This window comes from Anarrhichthys ocellatus, unplaced genomic scaffold, assembly GCF_004355925.1.
Source record: "Anarrhichthys ocellatus isolate YVR2014 unplaced genomic scaffold, GSC_Weel_1.0 scaffold47, whole genome shotgun sequence".
Taxonomy (NCBI): Eukaryota; Metazoa; Chordata; class Actinopteri; order Perciformes; family Anarhichadidae; genus Anarrhichthys; species Anarrhichthys ocellatus.
Genome location: NW_022280077.1, coordinates 428,861 through 444,276, shown reverse-complemented (window position 1 = coordinate 444,276; position 15,416 = coordinate 428,861). Strand labels below are relative to the sequence as shown.

Here is a 15,416-nt window from a genome sequence, read left to right as displayed (position 1 = left end):
ATGTATATATGTGTGTGTGTGTGTGTGTGTGTGTGTGTGTGTGTGTGTGTGTGTGTGTGTGTAGGTGTGTGTGTGTGTGTTCTGTCACAGCCTCTATCCATAACAGACTCCCTGGTGGATACAAATGTCTTCTCCTATCTCAGTGACAGGAGCCCATTTCCTGTCTCTCTCTCAACTGTTGGTGTAGAGATTGTGTGTGCATTGCCTGCATAGGGAAGAGAGGAGACAGATTTTCAATTTGTTGCCCATTTAAAAAGAGATCAGTCTCAATATGTCATGGAATGATGCCCGCCCTCTGCTGTCGAAGGCCAGATAGCGGGACATGGGGACTGGGCAGTTCTCGAAGCTCCTTCCCTGAGAGACAAATAGGGAGCGCGTACAGCCTGAAATTTCAGGGCAACTTTCTGTTTTCTCTACAGATTATAGTTAACTTTTGCTTCAGTTAACGATTTGTCTGTTTGTGTCCCAGTATCTTCCCTTTTTTTTTGCTTTGTATTTTGACTCTGTCTGCTTTCCGTAAAGACTGAACTCATTTTTTAATCATTGGATTGTTTCTACAGTAGCATGAATTATCTATTACACACTGTTTTGTTGACTCAAACTTCCACATGATTAAGTCATACCGTCAGGGAACCACAGATACAAGCGGTTTTTGATTCTCCAAAGTTTGCTAGGTGGTTAATTTGAGGTTGGTTGCTAATTTGAAGGTGTCGTTTGATGTGTGGATCCTGTCGAGCGCAGCCCTGGCCTTTCCAGTAAGTTTCAAAGCTACGTGTGCTCCTCAAAGAGTTTGTGAAAAAGCCCCTTTTCCCTTTCTGGCTGGCCCACAATCCAGTTTCTTCAGAGCATAATGACTAGGACTCACTGAACATGTCACAAGGAGGGCTTTTATTCCCATCGTCTATTTTCTGCCTTTTCAGTTCTTCCCACTGTCTTCTGGGAAATCATTTTGAGGTTGGGAATAGGATATTGCCTGAGTCTTGATTTGGGTATTTTTGTATCTACTCCAATTTATTGTTCATATACACTATATGGCCAAAGATATATGGACACCCCAGACCAAATGCTCTTGTGTAATTTTGGTGGGTGGCTGTTTTTTGTTTTTTTAATCTTGGCATGGATGCTAAAGCATGGTTTGGAGAAGTATTTGTTCCTGTTCCAGCATGAGAAGAGCAAGATCAAGGAAGAAATGGTGAACTTGATGAACCGGAGCATTGACTACGAGACATTTTATAACTTTATCACTTATTATTCACATCAGTGATCGACTTCACGAATACTTCAGTGGCTGAATGGGAGCAAATGCCTGAATCTAGGTTCTGTGGAAAGCACTCCCAGAAGAGCAGAGACTGTTATAGCAGTGTTTTGCAAAAAAACACAGATATGAAATATCTCCGGCTTAGTGACTGATGACATGAAGTGCAAACACAATCATCATTTTGTCTTACAGTATGTATACTGAAGCTTTACTGTGGTTTGAAGTCGGACTCTAGCTTACATTATTTTGACACTACTACAGCATATTCAATATTTGATGATAGCTTATTTTACAACGCAACAACGATTTCAATGTCATTAAAAAATATATTACAGTGTTGTGATGCTTTGATAAACTAACCGTGTAGTTAATAACTCATTTAATACACACATTTTCATTTTGTTTGCTATGCAAATTAGATTTTGATCCCAAAATGAGTAGCATAGTGTTTTGTGTTTAGGGTTTTATAATTGAAGTTGAGCCAAAGCAATTGTAAAATGCTGCAATGCCTGCATGGATTTGGAATGAGATGGTTCTAATCAAATATGGGTGTACTGTTCAGGTGTCCTCGTACTTTTCCCCACCGAGTGTGTGTGTACACATGTTTTTCATTGTGCCACGAGGACTCCAGGCATATTGTGCCTTTTTGAGCTGGATGTCAATGCATTTGGTGCACCTTCTTCATGAGCCGCTCCCTGTCGTTTCTCTCCGTGTTTCAGAAAACAAAGACTACGATGCGTACCTGTCCTACACCAAAGTGGACCCTGACCAGTGGAGTCAGGAGACCAGGGAGGAGGAGCGCTTTGCCCTGGAGATCCTCCCCGATGTCCTGGAGAAACATTACGGCTACAAACTCTTCATCCCAGATCGAGACCTCATCCCAACAGGAAGTAAGTCTGTATATATACATGGTTGTTGCACACATATGTCCATGTGTCATAATTGTATAGGAGTGTGAGGTGCATTTACAAAAGGAAAGGTTAAACAAAATGAGGGAAGAGAAGTGTTGGATGTTGAGGATTTATGTGAGGAAGAGGATGAAGGTGGAGGAGGAAGTTGTATGATGGGACGGATATATTGAAGGCTGGCAGAAGAGTCAACTGACTTAAACGGACTGAAATGCAGGAGATGATCAGCAACTGAGGACTTGATTGGTTTGAGCTGATTTGTCCGGTTTGGCTGCTGTGGAAGCTGTACAAAATGCTGGAATAGTGTTGTAAAGATATGCCAGTAATGCGGAGGACTTGGTAAAAATGCATGTAAAACGAAGAATCTAGTGGCCATTCTCCCTGTTTCAGTGAGACAGAGTCTTGAAGTGAGGCTTTGGTGGCATACCTGGAACTGATGTATTTGGTCAGTGGCTCGTATGGGCTGAGACAGGAGGGGGAATGAAGCTTCCAGCTGGTTTTACTTCTCCAGATTGTGAATGCCAGAGAGTCAGAAGTATAAATGGCAATGGTCAGATTGACTGGGGTGCAGAGAAGGATTATAGGGAGCGCCTCAGGAAGCCAACAAGGACGTGTGTTTAAGATAGAGTTAAGTCGATGATGCGAGTCAGTGGCAAGCGTTTTGCTGTGAGAAAAAAGGAGATTCTTGGAAAACAGGTCTGGATGTTGGAGGAGCAGAATTAAAGAAAATTGCAGCGATACATGACGTCTAGGAGGCTGGAGAACGAGATCTTTAAGATTCCTACAACTGCTGTGTTATCACAGTGAATGAGTATGGACTTCCTAGACCATTAGTGTCTCCAAACATTGGCAGCTGTGACAGTTCATGGACTGCAGACAAAGGAGAGCTGGTAAGCTGTCCACTCCAACCTCCAGGCCGCTCTCACTGCTCTCTGCAGTGAGAGCGGCCTGGAGGTTGTGGCAGATATGGAAAGAGTCAAGAATGACAGGACTGAAATGTCTGGAGGAGAATCGCTTTCAAACAGATCATTGAATCATACAGATTGATCGACAGTTTGAGATCCATGTTGAGTTGATCCTTTGGTGTGATAGAAATTAGCATTGTGGATGTGTTAGGATGGGTTAAGCAGGGATAAGTAGTCTGGACAGGTGTTTAGAGTTGTGGTTGAGGCATGGCCCTTCACTGGTTAACTTCATTGGTCAAAAGTGTTTGTTACGTGTGGTCCGTCTGTTTTGTTATTCACTGTCACTGTCTCGTGTTTCAATGTGTTGTGCTTTGTGGGCAGATTCAAGCAGAGTACATTCACACTCACAAATGATTAGTCGATGATTATTCCAAATTTCCAAATAAGAGAAGAAGGAAATCAAATATTGACCAATTTTCCTGTATCCTCTCTAATCTCTCTGGTTAAAACATCCTAGTATTTCACACTGGCTAGTCTCATATTATGTTCTACAGTCATGGGAATATGGTATACAGAGTGTACCAGGAGCTGATATATTGAACAAATTCATCATCATCCTCCCTGGTTTTCATCCATGCATTAATAAATCCATGAAAATTCTGTCTGAACATAATTCTCATGCGCGCTAACTCTGCTTAGTAGTCCGTCTATGCCAGTGGTGCACAGTGTGCTCTAGTTAGTAGTAACGCTGTGTGTTTGTACTGTAGGCTTCATGTGGAACAGATAAAACGCAAACACATCCTAGTTGGACCAGATAGAATTAAACATCAGTGGGGAAATGTGCGAAGGCTCCGAGCCAGGCCGCCTCTTTCCTTTAATCAAAAGAAGATTGCTGCCGGCATCAGTGCCAAGAAAACTCATTGTAGATGAATGTCCAATCAGGGAAACATGGTATATGATTAATCATATGTGAAATAAAAAAAAGATGAATGCGAGGAGAAGCGGCCGCTTTTCACAACTGTGTTGAGCATGTTTCTGTGTCTTTGTACTGTGTTCTGCCTGTGACCTAAATGTCAAAATGTTTATGTTTAGGTCTCACCAATGAGCATTACCAGGACGAAACGCGACTCTTTGGAGGTACTCGCCCTCAGTCTTTTCCTCTTGTATCAGCTGCTGTCATTTACTTGCCTCCTAGGACGTCTCAAAGAGACGCATAGAGGGGGCACTGTTGTGTGATCTGAAACATTCAGTAGACGGCGACTCAGCCTAATCCTATAGACTGTGTGCAGCTTTATCAATCATGCCCCCCCCCCCCCCTATCGAGAGCCATTTAGTGCAGCGCTTAGCGTTGTCTGTGGGTCTGCCCTCCAGAGTATTGATTACAATACACAGAATAATACTTCATACTGCACCAGAATAAAAGACATATTCAACTGAACAAAGACCTGGCTTTTAGATGGGTATGTACACACACACACATACATTTTCCCTTTGTCTTTCTCCACACACTACGAGCTACAGACTAAATGAGCTGTTATTTGAGCAGGTACTGGAGGGGGACAGCAAAATAGCCAGCTGTCATTGTCTTGTGTTTTATGTCTGATGCTGTATGTTCATCCTTGTGTCACAGTCCTGTCCTCATTAAATCATATCTTTAGCTCAAAACATACTGAATGCACATTACTCTGCTATTTTGCTGCTCCCATGTCTTATGCATCTTTCTTTCTTTCTTTCTCCCTCTCTCTCGATCCTGTTGCTTCCTGCAGCCTACATAGAGGACGTGGCACGCTGTGTGGACCAGAGCAAGCGCCTCATTATAGTTATGACACCCAACTACGTGGTGCGGCGAGGCTGGAGCATCTTTGAGCTGGAGACGCGGCTGCGCAACATGCTGGTGACTGGCGAGATCAAAGTCATCCTGATTGAGTGCGCCGAGTTGCGAGGCATCATGAACTACCAGGAGATGGAGGCTCTCAAGCATACCATTAAGACCCTCACTGTCATCAAGTGGCGCGGCCCCAAGAGCAACAAGCTCAACTCCAAGTTCTGGAAGCAGCTGCAGTACGAGATGCCGTTCCGGCGCACAGAGCCCATGCTCACCCACGAGCCGGCGCTGGACGTCAGTGAGCAGGGCCCCTTCGGAGAGCTGCAGACCGTCTCCGCCATCTCCATGGCAGCGGCCACCTCCACCGCCATGGCGACCGCCCACCCCGAGCTGCGCTCCACTTTCCACAACACCTACCACACCACCATGAGGCAGAAACACTACTACCGCAGCTACGAGTATGACTTGCCCCCTGGAGGGACCCTGCCGCCTCTCTCCTCTCTGGGGAACCAGCACACCTACTGCAACATCCCACTAACACTGCTGAACGGACAGAGGCCCCCCGGGAAGAGCCGAGAGCACAGCCTGGAGGAGGCGCACGCCAACAACGCCATGCTCCCCCTGCTGCCGAGAGAAACCAGCATCTCCAGTGTCATCTGGTAGTGATGAAGAGGCTCAGCGTCGGCTGTGGGAGGATCAGTCAGAGCCAGACATGACGAGGCTCAGTCTGGTGGCTCTTAGGAACACAGTTTATGGTCGTGATTACGGCGTAAGTGTTTTGGATCCATTCGGTTCCAACCGTTGTGAACTGGCAGCAAGTGATGGCGATACAGCAGGTTTTTCGGACATAGTTTCCCTTGTTTTGTTTTGTTTTTTCAAGTGGACAGCGCCTCTGTTTACGGAGGATGTTTTCTATGTGGAACTACAGGAGACGTGATGAAAACACTGTTTCATCTAGAAGCGAGATACGGACTTGCGAGAACTCCGCATTAAAGAACCAACACTCTATGGCAATTGTGCATACACATACATACACAGAAGTGCATACACACAAACAAAAGGAAAACAGGGTCTTGTACATATGTTTCAATTTATTTGTAGCATCAGTGTTTTCCTGTTTTGTTCTTTCGTTTGTTTTATTCAGCCATGTTTGTTGCCTTCTCTACCGTAGGACTTTGCTTTAACTTGTTACACAGAGTTGTATATTTTTTATTGTTTTCTCTTTTTAGTTTTGTTTTCTACTCTTATTTCAATGCTCTTGTTTTTGGAAAGCCAGTAAGTCATGTACCTGCGCTGTTGTGTTTTATTTTTCTTTGTTTTTTAAATCTTTGTGTAGTTTAAGAGAACATTTTTAACACTTTTTGGAATTGTCTGGACATTTCAGGAGCTTCATGGAGCTGAAACTTCTTTTTGTTTACCTGTAAAAGGTGTATCTAGTTTAAAAGGAAACTCTTTTAAAAAATCATAGAATATGCAAAAAGAAGGAGGAGCTGGCAAAAAAATAGACCTTCCTGCGGGACTGAAAAGGGGGAGCGATTGGGGGGCAGCGCTAGTCCTCTCCAATCAGATAGACTGGCAGATCTCTCTCTAAAGCTTCATATTTTCTATTGAAACAAACAGCCTTGCTGTTTTAGAGTGATAGTGAAATGCCTCACCTTAAAAGGAAATCTGTAGATTATTTTAAAAAGAATTCTATTTTTGTAACACAAAAGAGTTTGCTTGAGAAGTCACACTTATTTGCATTTCATCGACCGTAGAAAGGAGGATTTGTGTATAAGTGTTATGCTGGTTTTGTACACTTGCAATGTGGTTCCTGGTTTGTTTAAGGGGTTACGGTGACTTTTGAATCCCACATGAAAAAAAAATATCTCCTCTACTGTTCTAGATTCAAAAGCAAATCATTTTCAATGTTTTGGTTTTTTAAAACATAATATTATTCCCATAATTACTTTGGTTCATATGGATAGTTCATGTTTAAGGAAAGAAAAGAATACATTTGTGTTTTGAAAGACTTTTAAAATATATTTGAAGGTGTGATTTTTGAGTATGCATAGCAAATAGATATGTATTCTATATATAATATAGATATTTATATAAATATATAAACACGATTTTCACTCTGGAAGAAATGTCTATCTTTATAGAAACACAATCATAATCAGTTGCCCTTACTTTCTCACTGCACATTAAAAACATTGATTTCCTTGATGTTTTTCTTTTGTGTCCGTCTTCGACCACATGGCAGTAATTTATAACCTCTGCCTCACGTACTGATTACACACCCACAAACACACATTAATAGTCAGATTCATGGCATGTCCATCACTCTCTATGGCTAATGAGTAATGAGTGGAACAGTGAGTTTGTCGGGGAAGATGAAGAAGCATCAGCGTCTCCAGATACTGTTGAAAAGTAAACTGTGCTCACCTGCCAGCTGCTCTTACAGTGGACGACACTACAAGACTAAAGCAGTACTAGACAGCCAGAACGCAGTGTGTGCATCTGCACATTCTGATTATTTACGGAAATGACCACAGGTTATAACGGATAGATTCACATTCTTTTTCAAACATTGAATCTGTTTTGCTTGCTACTTCATACTGGCCGTGAGGAGACCCCTTGTTGACATGTTTCCAATGGAAGACCAAAATGACGCTTTAGCAGTCTGAGTTAATCAAATCAATACCTTCTTTTCACAAAAAGTACAAAACTCCCTCCGTGATTCCCCACAGTGTTTCCATGCCGAGCTGCTTTGGTCAGATGGTAACACGAAGTCATTCTAAAGCATCACATTAGCTTTGGCTGAACATTTGTCCGTAGAACGAGGACTGTGGATTTTGACCCCCTTCACTCGTATTTGGAAGTGCATTAGGAGGGGATCTCGTAATGTCTACTATAAGCAGCAAGCAACAAGTCTTTCATTGTTCATATGAGCAATTTGATTCAGAAACCCCGGACAAACCTATTATGAAATGTGCTTTTGCAAACAATGAGTCATGAGGGCTTTACAAAAGAGTAGGGAGGAGCTACTGTCCAGATGTTTGGACTCTTTGTGTTCCTGTCCTCCAGTGATTCTCACATTACATCATACAACACTGACAAGCATTATCTTTTCCAGCAGAATGTCAATGCAGAGTGCAAATGAGAAAGGTCAACAATTAGACATGTAATGACGGAGGTCATGATCGGAAGGTCGCAGTTTGAAGAGGGCTGATATGGGCGTCTCTGAGGCCTTGTAGTCTACAACCCTCACCATGCAATGGCAATTTCCCTGATAGGACATCCCCCTTGCTCTCTCCCCACGGTTCCTGTCTATCTTTCCTGTCAGATAAACCTTTTAAAAAAAAGTGCTGATAAAAGAAACATGTTGGCTTAGAGCCAAGGAGCTGACTTTTTCTGGGCAACCTAAACACAATGGTGGCGCAGTGCTGCCAAACAGTGCCATCTCCTGGGGATTCACACTACCTACAAGGGGTGTTTGTGGTAGAACACTGGTAAACACAGAGACAGAAAGCAGATTCATTGATTCTCTGTCAACCCCAGGAGAGAACAGAGAAAAGAGAAACTGGGGCAGAGGGAAAAAAAGACAGGGACAGAGTTAAAGGAGAAAGTGAGTGAAAGACAGAGTCTGTCACCATAAAAGACAGGCTATAGGACATTTTTGTTGGTGCCAGGGTGCACAAGGATGGAAAGCTCGGATGGTTTCAGACTATGCAAGCGCAAAGAAAAAAAAAACAGCTATAACTGTATCAATGAAAACACAAGTGAACCACAACCACTAGAGGTCTAATACAGAAACCAACAGTTGGAAGCATGCACGCAAGCAAGCACACACAACATGTTGTCAACCAGAAGTAGAGATGGCGACTGTTGCGTGTTGGCAGCCTCCTACCAGACAGCTGGAGTTTGATTAGGAGACACGATTAATAGACTCTTTATCACCTAGAGCAATTAAGGACTTAATTGGAGAGAAAATAGGTCCTGTCGAGAGGGAACATCTAGAGGAGATAGACAGAAATCAGCAGAGGGGAAAGTAACAAATTATATTTACTCTTGTTATGGAAATCGTTTTTTGTGTATTTGTAAATCAGTCATTTGACTTTTATGCATTTTTTTTCTCAATAATTGTAGGCCCTACTACTTGGAATAAAAAATAAAAGGAGTCAAATCACAAGCTGCCGGGGTGTCTGCGGCTGCAGGAGAGCAGAGCTGAGCTTCACAGAGGTGACCCTCTGGGGGGAAACACATGTGTGTACCTTCACTGGCAGTGTCAGGAGGTGTGTGGAGGGGGCACCTGTGCCAGACTTAATGAACAGTAAAACAATGCAGTATAATAAAGAAATATTTTATTGTGGATTAAGGTTAAGAAAGGTTGTACCTTAATTAATCACTGGTTTAATGCACCACCCAGGGGACACACCAAGTGATACAAATCAAACGCACCCACGTGTTGCGGGCTTTGAGGCGCGTTCAAAGTCCCTGAGGGTTTAGGGTTACTGTCAAATCGTCGAGTTTTTGAGGGCTCTCTCTCGCAGACATTTTGAGCCCTTTATGAACACTTTCTATAAGTCCGCATTTCTGCAGACTTTTTCCCAAGGGAATTACCCACAATTCATAGCAATGTGAAGTTAAACACGGGGTTACCAGTGGAAGCCGAAGACATAAAAAAAGTACATATTACATTTACACAGAAATATTAAGGATTAAAGATGGTATATATGAAAGCAGAGGAATTCCAAGCAGAGACTATGTTACACAACCGGTTTACTCAAAAAACTTTATTTCGTTATTGAAGCTGTTTTGATAAAAACAAGTAATTTGACAATTACCTATCACCTCGTGAGGCAAGCCTGACATCGCCATCTTGACAGAAGTGACCATATTTGGACGTTGGAGGAGTGACGTAGAGACGCCATATATACGGCTCTGGTTGGGTAGTGGGGCTGTGTATTGGCAAGCACCTCACGATACGTATCGCGATACACGTGTCACATCCTGAATGTTTTACTGTAGCTTGATAAAGCTTGCAAACGGCACTTGTTTCATCAAAGTCATTACTCCCTGATATGTTTTCGAAACCAACGTGCACCCAAAGGTCACGGGCCTTAGCTTAGCAGGAACTAGCCAGTGACATCTACAGAATATATATATCGATACTAGGCATGGAAATATCGATACACTATCACGTACAAAATGTGCACGATAGTCAGCTGTATCAATATTCTTGCACAGCCCTATTCTATCAATCACAAAGTAGCCCCGCCCTAAAGCATACTCCGCTTTATGTTCTATTTGATTCTAATTGGACCATAATTTATGAACATCATGCTGTATTGAAGAAGACTTAAAACAAAACAAAAAACGATTGAGAGCATAAACTTTACAATGTTTACTAAAGTAATAAATCAAGTGAGAAGTTGGGTCTTTTTCTCAAAGACTTCCATACAATGTGACTTCTGAACCAGAGGAGTCGCCCCCTGCTGGCCAGTAGAGATAACGCACATTTAAGACACTTCCGCATTGGCTTCACTCTTCAGAACGAAACAGTAAATGCGAAAGGCTCATGCGACGTCTGCGTTCTAAGGGGAAGGCAACGGTGTAAACAAGTGTAAACAGTGTAAACACTGCCAAGTGCCCTCTGTATAGGAATATATGTTGGTTTTTGACATACGCAATATGGTTTAAGACTTTAAGTATTGTCTTTTTCTGGTTTTAAAGGCTGCATCACAGTAATGTGATGTCATTTTCTGAACCTAACAGTCTGTCATGTTATTTATTGCGTAACATCCGAGTCTCACGGCAGTGAAATAATCATAAAAGTGTCACAATGTCAATGGAAAGTCAATTAGGATCTTTTTTTTAATAGTGGACACGCAAATTAAACGCATCAACTATGCAACGGTCAGAGGCAGTGATGTAGTATCAAATATTGAGAAAGACCACTTATAGTGAGTAGGTGGATGGGTGCATGACCATGTGTCCCAAATGTTCCTAAACCAGAATAAGTGGTTTTGTTGCCTAAACCTACAGCATTTGTTTTGTTGCCTGCCTCAGTTGACATTTTAAGCCCAACCGTGCCCAATCAAACAAAGTGGTTTTGTTGCCTAAACCTAATGTTAGTCTTCTTGCATTTTGTTGTTTCTACTGACAGAAAAATAAACCGTGGTGCAAGCATGAAAGATAGGCTACTTCCAATTGAAACACATTAGTTTGATAGTCGTGGTGAGCCACAAAAAAAAAAGAAAAATTGTGTCCATGTCCACAAACTGCCATGAGACTGTGGTGTGTGTAAATATTTTGTAAAGGCACCAATTGTCAACCAATATCGTTGCAATATCGATATCGTGATTTTTCCATATCGCCTATAATAAAACCTCATCATAACACACGTTTTCCTTTGCCCACCCTGCTGACACTAAACTCAGAGTATAGGCCTATTTTTGAAATATAATATAATATTCTAGTGGCCCCACAATTTCCATCCCTTGAAATAAGAATATCTTCAGAGGACAGTCCACTGTGGCAGACTGTATGTGCCATGGGTGGGTGTGTTTGATCTTGTGTGTCATTGTTGTCTTTTCCTGCATTGCCTTATCAGACCACCGGGAGGTGTGTGAGAGTTATCAGTGATAGTCTCACATGAACGTCCAGTTGGTATCTCGTGTTCTCAGCTTATTAATGTCGTGAAGTCCTTCCTTCACAGTGCCATTTCATTTTGAGTGCATGTGGTTATTCTGTGCTGAATATTTAATTTAAAAAAACACCACAGAGGCACAATTGCTACTTTTGAGGCACACGTGAAACCCCGACTGCTCATGTAAACATCTTTTCATTGAGTTTTTGTTGAGACTGATATTTGAAAATCCATTTGTCTACTACTTTTTTTTTATATTTCAATTTATTTCTTCCTTTGTTGCTACCACCGAACAGCAGATGCTCTCGCTATAGCAGATAAGATGGACTTCATAATGAATGTGAGGCGCCGATGAATGTGGAGATCTTTGACAAGCTTTACTCAATAAAACCTGCCAAACACCTCCATCACACACAGGAATGTGGCTGATGATGCCTTTGATCCCCTCCGTCCGTTTCCCTCCACATCAAAGGTGAGTTTAATAAGGTCGTTGCTTGCTGAAACTCTCCTGCTTTGTGACTTCTGAACAATATTGCACCTCCCGCCCTGCACTGTTGAACTCCTCTACTCGCACACGCAGTCAGTTTCCATATTCTGTTGCACAGTAACGATGCCAACGCTTCTTATTTTGACCCAGAAACAGGAGGTCATCTGATGGTTTTGTATATGTCTGACTGATACAGGGATGTATGTCTGTCTCTTTCAAACTCATTTTCCCTTCCTTTGCATTTGCTTGGGTTGAAGTAAAATCCAAAGTGTTAAATAGCAACCTTCTGGACAGATTATTCTGTCAAAGTGGGCCAAAACTGCAGGGACTGAGCACAGGTACACAGACCATCTGGCCTTTGAACAGTGACTAAGTAGACTAGAAGCTGGAAGCGGTAATCAGGTGCCCAGGGACTCATAAAATAATTTGGTGATACTGTAGCAGCAGGAAAGCTTTGCCCTGTTGTTGTACTGCGTTTCATCACTTAGATCTCTACAGAATTAATGGATCCTAATGCTGTATGTTGACGCCATACGCCTACAGTATCTGTCTTTGCCTTTTTTCTGTAGTCTCGAGATGCTTTTTCTCTGCGGGATATGATACTTTTTTTTTTCTCCGAGCGAGCCAGTCCTCCATCTTTCCTCTAGATACTTTCTGCCGGGGGCTCGCATCCACACAATTCCACACTGTAACGGTCAGAGTTGGAGAGACAGTTGGAACATTACCTGGGGCACTTTTTCAGTGTGTGTGTGTTGGTGGATGCGGAGGCTGACGCATGTGTGGTGTGCTGTTGCACTCTGGTGGTCTAACATGGCATTTCACCAGTATTTAGAAGTGCACTGTTAAAACTCTCCGCTTTACATGCCGGGCAAGTGATCAGCCGGCGGGAGTATCTTTACCGCAGTGGCATCTTGATCTGCAGTTGACATGATGAACCTTTGTCAATAACTAATGTGAACAGGCGTTGAGTGATTTCCAAGTGCACAGTATAGGCATCATTGCTTACGTACTGCGACATATTATCTCCCTCTTTAGATTCTGTCTAGGACACACTTGCCCCAGTGAAAAGTGTGTCAGTGATGACAGAGCTGATATCACACACACACACACACACACACACACGCACACGCACACACACACACACACACACTCACGCACACACAGAAAGAGACGACAGTAAACAAAAGTTCAGAGAGTTTTTTTATTATAGAAAAATAGTTTGTATAAAAACAATTAAGTTATGAATTCCAGCAGCTTTTTCCTCTAATATAACATATCTTGCCTTCAACACACTGTCTTCCTTTCTCTCTCACACACACACGCACACTCACGCACGCACACCTAGGTTGGTCATTTCACAGTCCTTGAAGATCTCCTACATAGTTCTAAATGTAGTCCCGAATGTCCTCTTCATCTGCCAGTCCATCTGAATTGACCTACTTGCCGTAGAACATCTCCATGAGCACCTCCTCGATGCTGACGGTCCCTATAACGGGTCTGAAGAAGAGCTGCGCGACCACCGGCGGGCTGATGGCCCTCAGCATGGACAGGGCTATGAGCAGTTTGGCGAACCGCGTCGTGTCCTCGCGGTGGATCAGCCTGACGTGCTCGTTCAGAGCCTGGTGCGCCTCCCGCCGCAGAGACTGGATGTAGTGGAGACAGCGCAGACCCTCCACGTCTGGGGAGAAGACGAACACGACGTGGTGGAGGAGAGGAACGTGAGATGAGATGGGGGGGGGGGGGGGGTAAAGTTCAGTAAGGCTAAATAGTCCGCTTTATGACACCCGAGTACAATAACTTTGACGCTCATGTATGAACTACCTACCTGGGTTGAACAGCACGGCTCCTTTCAGATACGCATACTCCTTCGTACTGATATCTACACTCCAGCACTTCTTCAGGAAGGCTCGAATAGTGTCGATATCCACGACAGAGACCCCGGCGGCCCCCCTGCTCTGGCCGGCCGTCGGCACCTCGCTCTGCCTGTCCGGTAAACCCGTGAGGATGCGCTGCAGCATGCTGGGCTCCACGGTCTCCGTAGTGTCAAAGTCCACCCGGTCCTGCGCGAGTCCCAGCACGAGCAGAGGCGCCCAGCAGCTCCGGATCAGCGTCAGCTGGTCGTCCTCCGGCAGCTCGCGAAAGCAGGGGACGTTCTTCACGAACCGCAGCGTCTTCACCAGGACCGCGGAGGCGGCTTTGCACGTCACCTGCGGGGAGCGGAGGACGCCCCGGCGCCGGGTGGAGCCGCAGGAGCAAGCCTGCTGCCGGGGCGAGGCGGCGGATGAGGAGGAGGAGGTCTTGTGCAGCAAGTGTTGCAATGTTTGTTGTTGGGGATGTTGATGATGTTGTTGATGCTGTTGTTGTTCCTCGGCGCTCGTAAGGCTGTCGCTCTTCAAAATGCTGTAGAGGATGCTGTTGTTGCTTCGACCGCTCGCACCCCGACAGCGGCAGCCCTCCAGCGCGGCCATGGCCGCTCTACATGGGCCGGAGCTCAGTGCGTCCCGCCGTCTCTTTGAAGCGCCGGAGGTCAGTGACAGAAGTAGCGCTGTTTTCCTAGAACCCGATAGCCCCGAGCACGTTTATATTAGCTCCTGTCTGTCTCTGCGCTTTGAGAGCCTGTTCACTCTGCATATTCCTCAGGCACCTCCTATTTCTCCACCTCCTCTTCTTCCTCTCTCTCTCTCTCTCTCTCTCTCTCTCTCTCTCTCTCTGTCTCTCTCTCTCACACACCTATAAACACACACTTTTCAGGGCTCTCAAATATTCAACACACAGCACTAGTCTATAAAAAAAACAATGACATTTTTGCAAGAAAAGACAATAATCAAAAGCATTTTATATCTATTTTGCTCACATGTGAAAGTTTCACAAGGTTTGATTAAAAACACAATATGGGACTCCGCCTGATGGCACGATGTGTCCGGAAACATTAAAGGTCAAATAAAGCAGCGGTCAGCAGGCGTGGTATATTGAACAGGTTATGTTATATTATTAATTGTGAGAGAGGAAGGAAAAGGCTGGGAGAGGCAGAGACAGACAAGGAATCAGAGCCCAGTTCTATTCTTGGCATTGCCTTGAGTCTCTGGCAGTGCTGTTTATCAGGCAGAAGCCGGTAAAAAAATATAGGCCAGCGACAGATCTGAAGGCTTAATTATTTTAGGGACAATTTATATGATTTTCTATGAGAAAGAAGTAGGAAGAACTGAGCTGCGAAGGCCAGCCTCCAACCTTGACTCGGACACACTGATATTGATTTAACCGTGAAAACAGGAGCTGGTGAATTATGATGTCATGACTCAATGCTCTCCTTGTTTGTCACTGAAGGAGGATGGGGTGTGGGGGTGGGTGTATGGAAGGGAGGAGTGGAGGTCAAGTGAATGAGAGAATGAGAAAGACAGG

At 43.9% G+C, this 15,416-nt stretch overlaps 3 protein-coding genes across 5 annotated transcripts in view; 2 read left to right on the top strand and 1 right to left on the bottom strand.

The window, feature by feature from the left end:
• il1rapl1a (interleukin 1 receptor accessory protein-like 1a) overlaps positions 1 to 7,100 on the top strand; it is a 150,697-nt gene extending 143,597 nt beyond the window's left edge. Inside the window, exons 10-12 of one of the 2 annotated variants that reach the window (XM_031869395.1) lie at positions 1,978 to 2,148; positions 4,164 to 4,208; positions 4,838 to 7,100. In XM_031869395.1, the coding sequence (XP_031725255.1) occupies positions 1,978 to 2,148; positions 4,164 to 4,208; positions 4,838 to 5,559 (938 nt within the window). In that variant the 3' untranslated portion in view covers positions 5,560 to 7,100. The remainder of the gene's footprint in view (positions 1 to 1,977; positions 2,149 to 4,163; positions 4,209 to 4,837) is intronic. The other variant, XM_031869396.1, reaches the window with a different exon arrangement.
• A 5,626-nt stretch (positions 7,101 to 12,726) lies between these two features.
• Positions 12,727 to 14,669, bottom strand: nr0b1 (nuclear receptor subfamily 0, group B, member 1). The gene is made up of 2 exons (XM_031869400.1): positions 13,843 to 14,669; positions 12,727 to 13,695 (listed from the first exon to the last, which is right to left on the bottom strand). Exons 1-2 carry the CDS (start codon positions 14,483 to 14,485, stop codon positions 13,454 to 13,456), a joined length of 885 nt encoding a protein of 294 aa, XP_031725260.1. The 5' UTR covers positions 14,486 to 14,669; the 3' UTR covers positions 12,727 to 13,453.
• Positions 13,769 to 15,416, top strand: part of c9h13orf42 (chromosome 9 C13orf42 homolog) — a 25,543-nt gene continuing 23,895 nt past the window's right edge. For both annotated transcript variants that reach the window (XM_031869402.1, XM_031869401.1), the window contains exon 1: positions 13,769 to 14,543. The gene's annotated coding sequence lies outside the window, so the exon portion shown is untranslated. The remainder of the gene's footprint in view (positions 14,544 to 15,416) is intronic.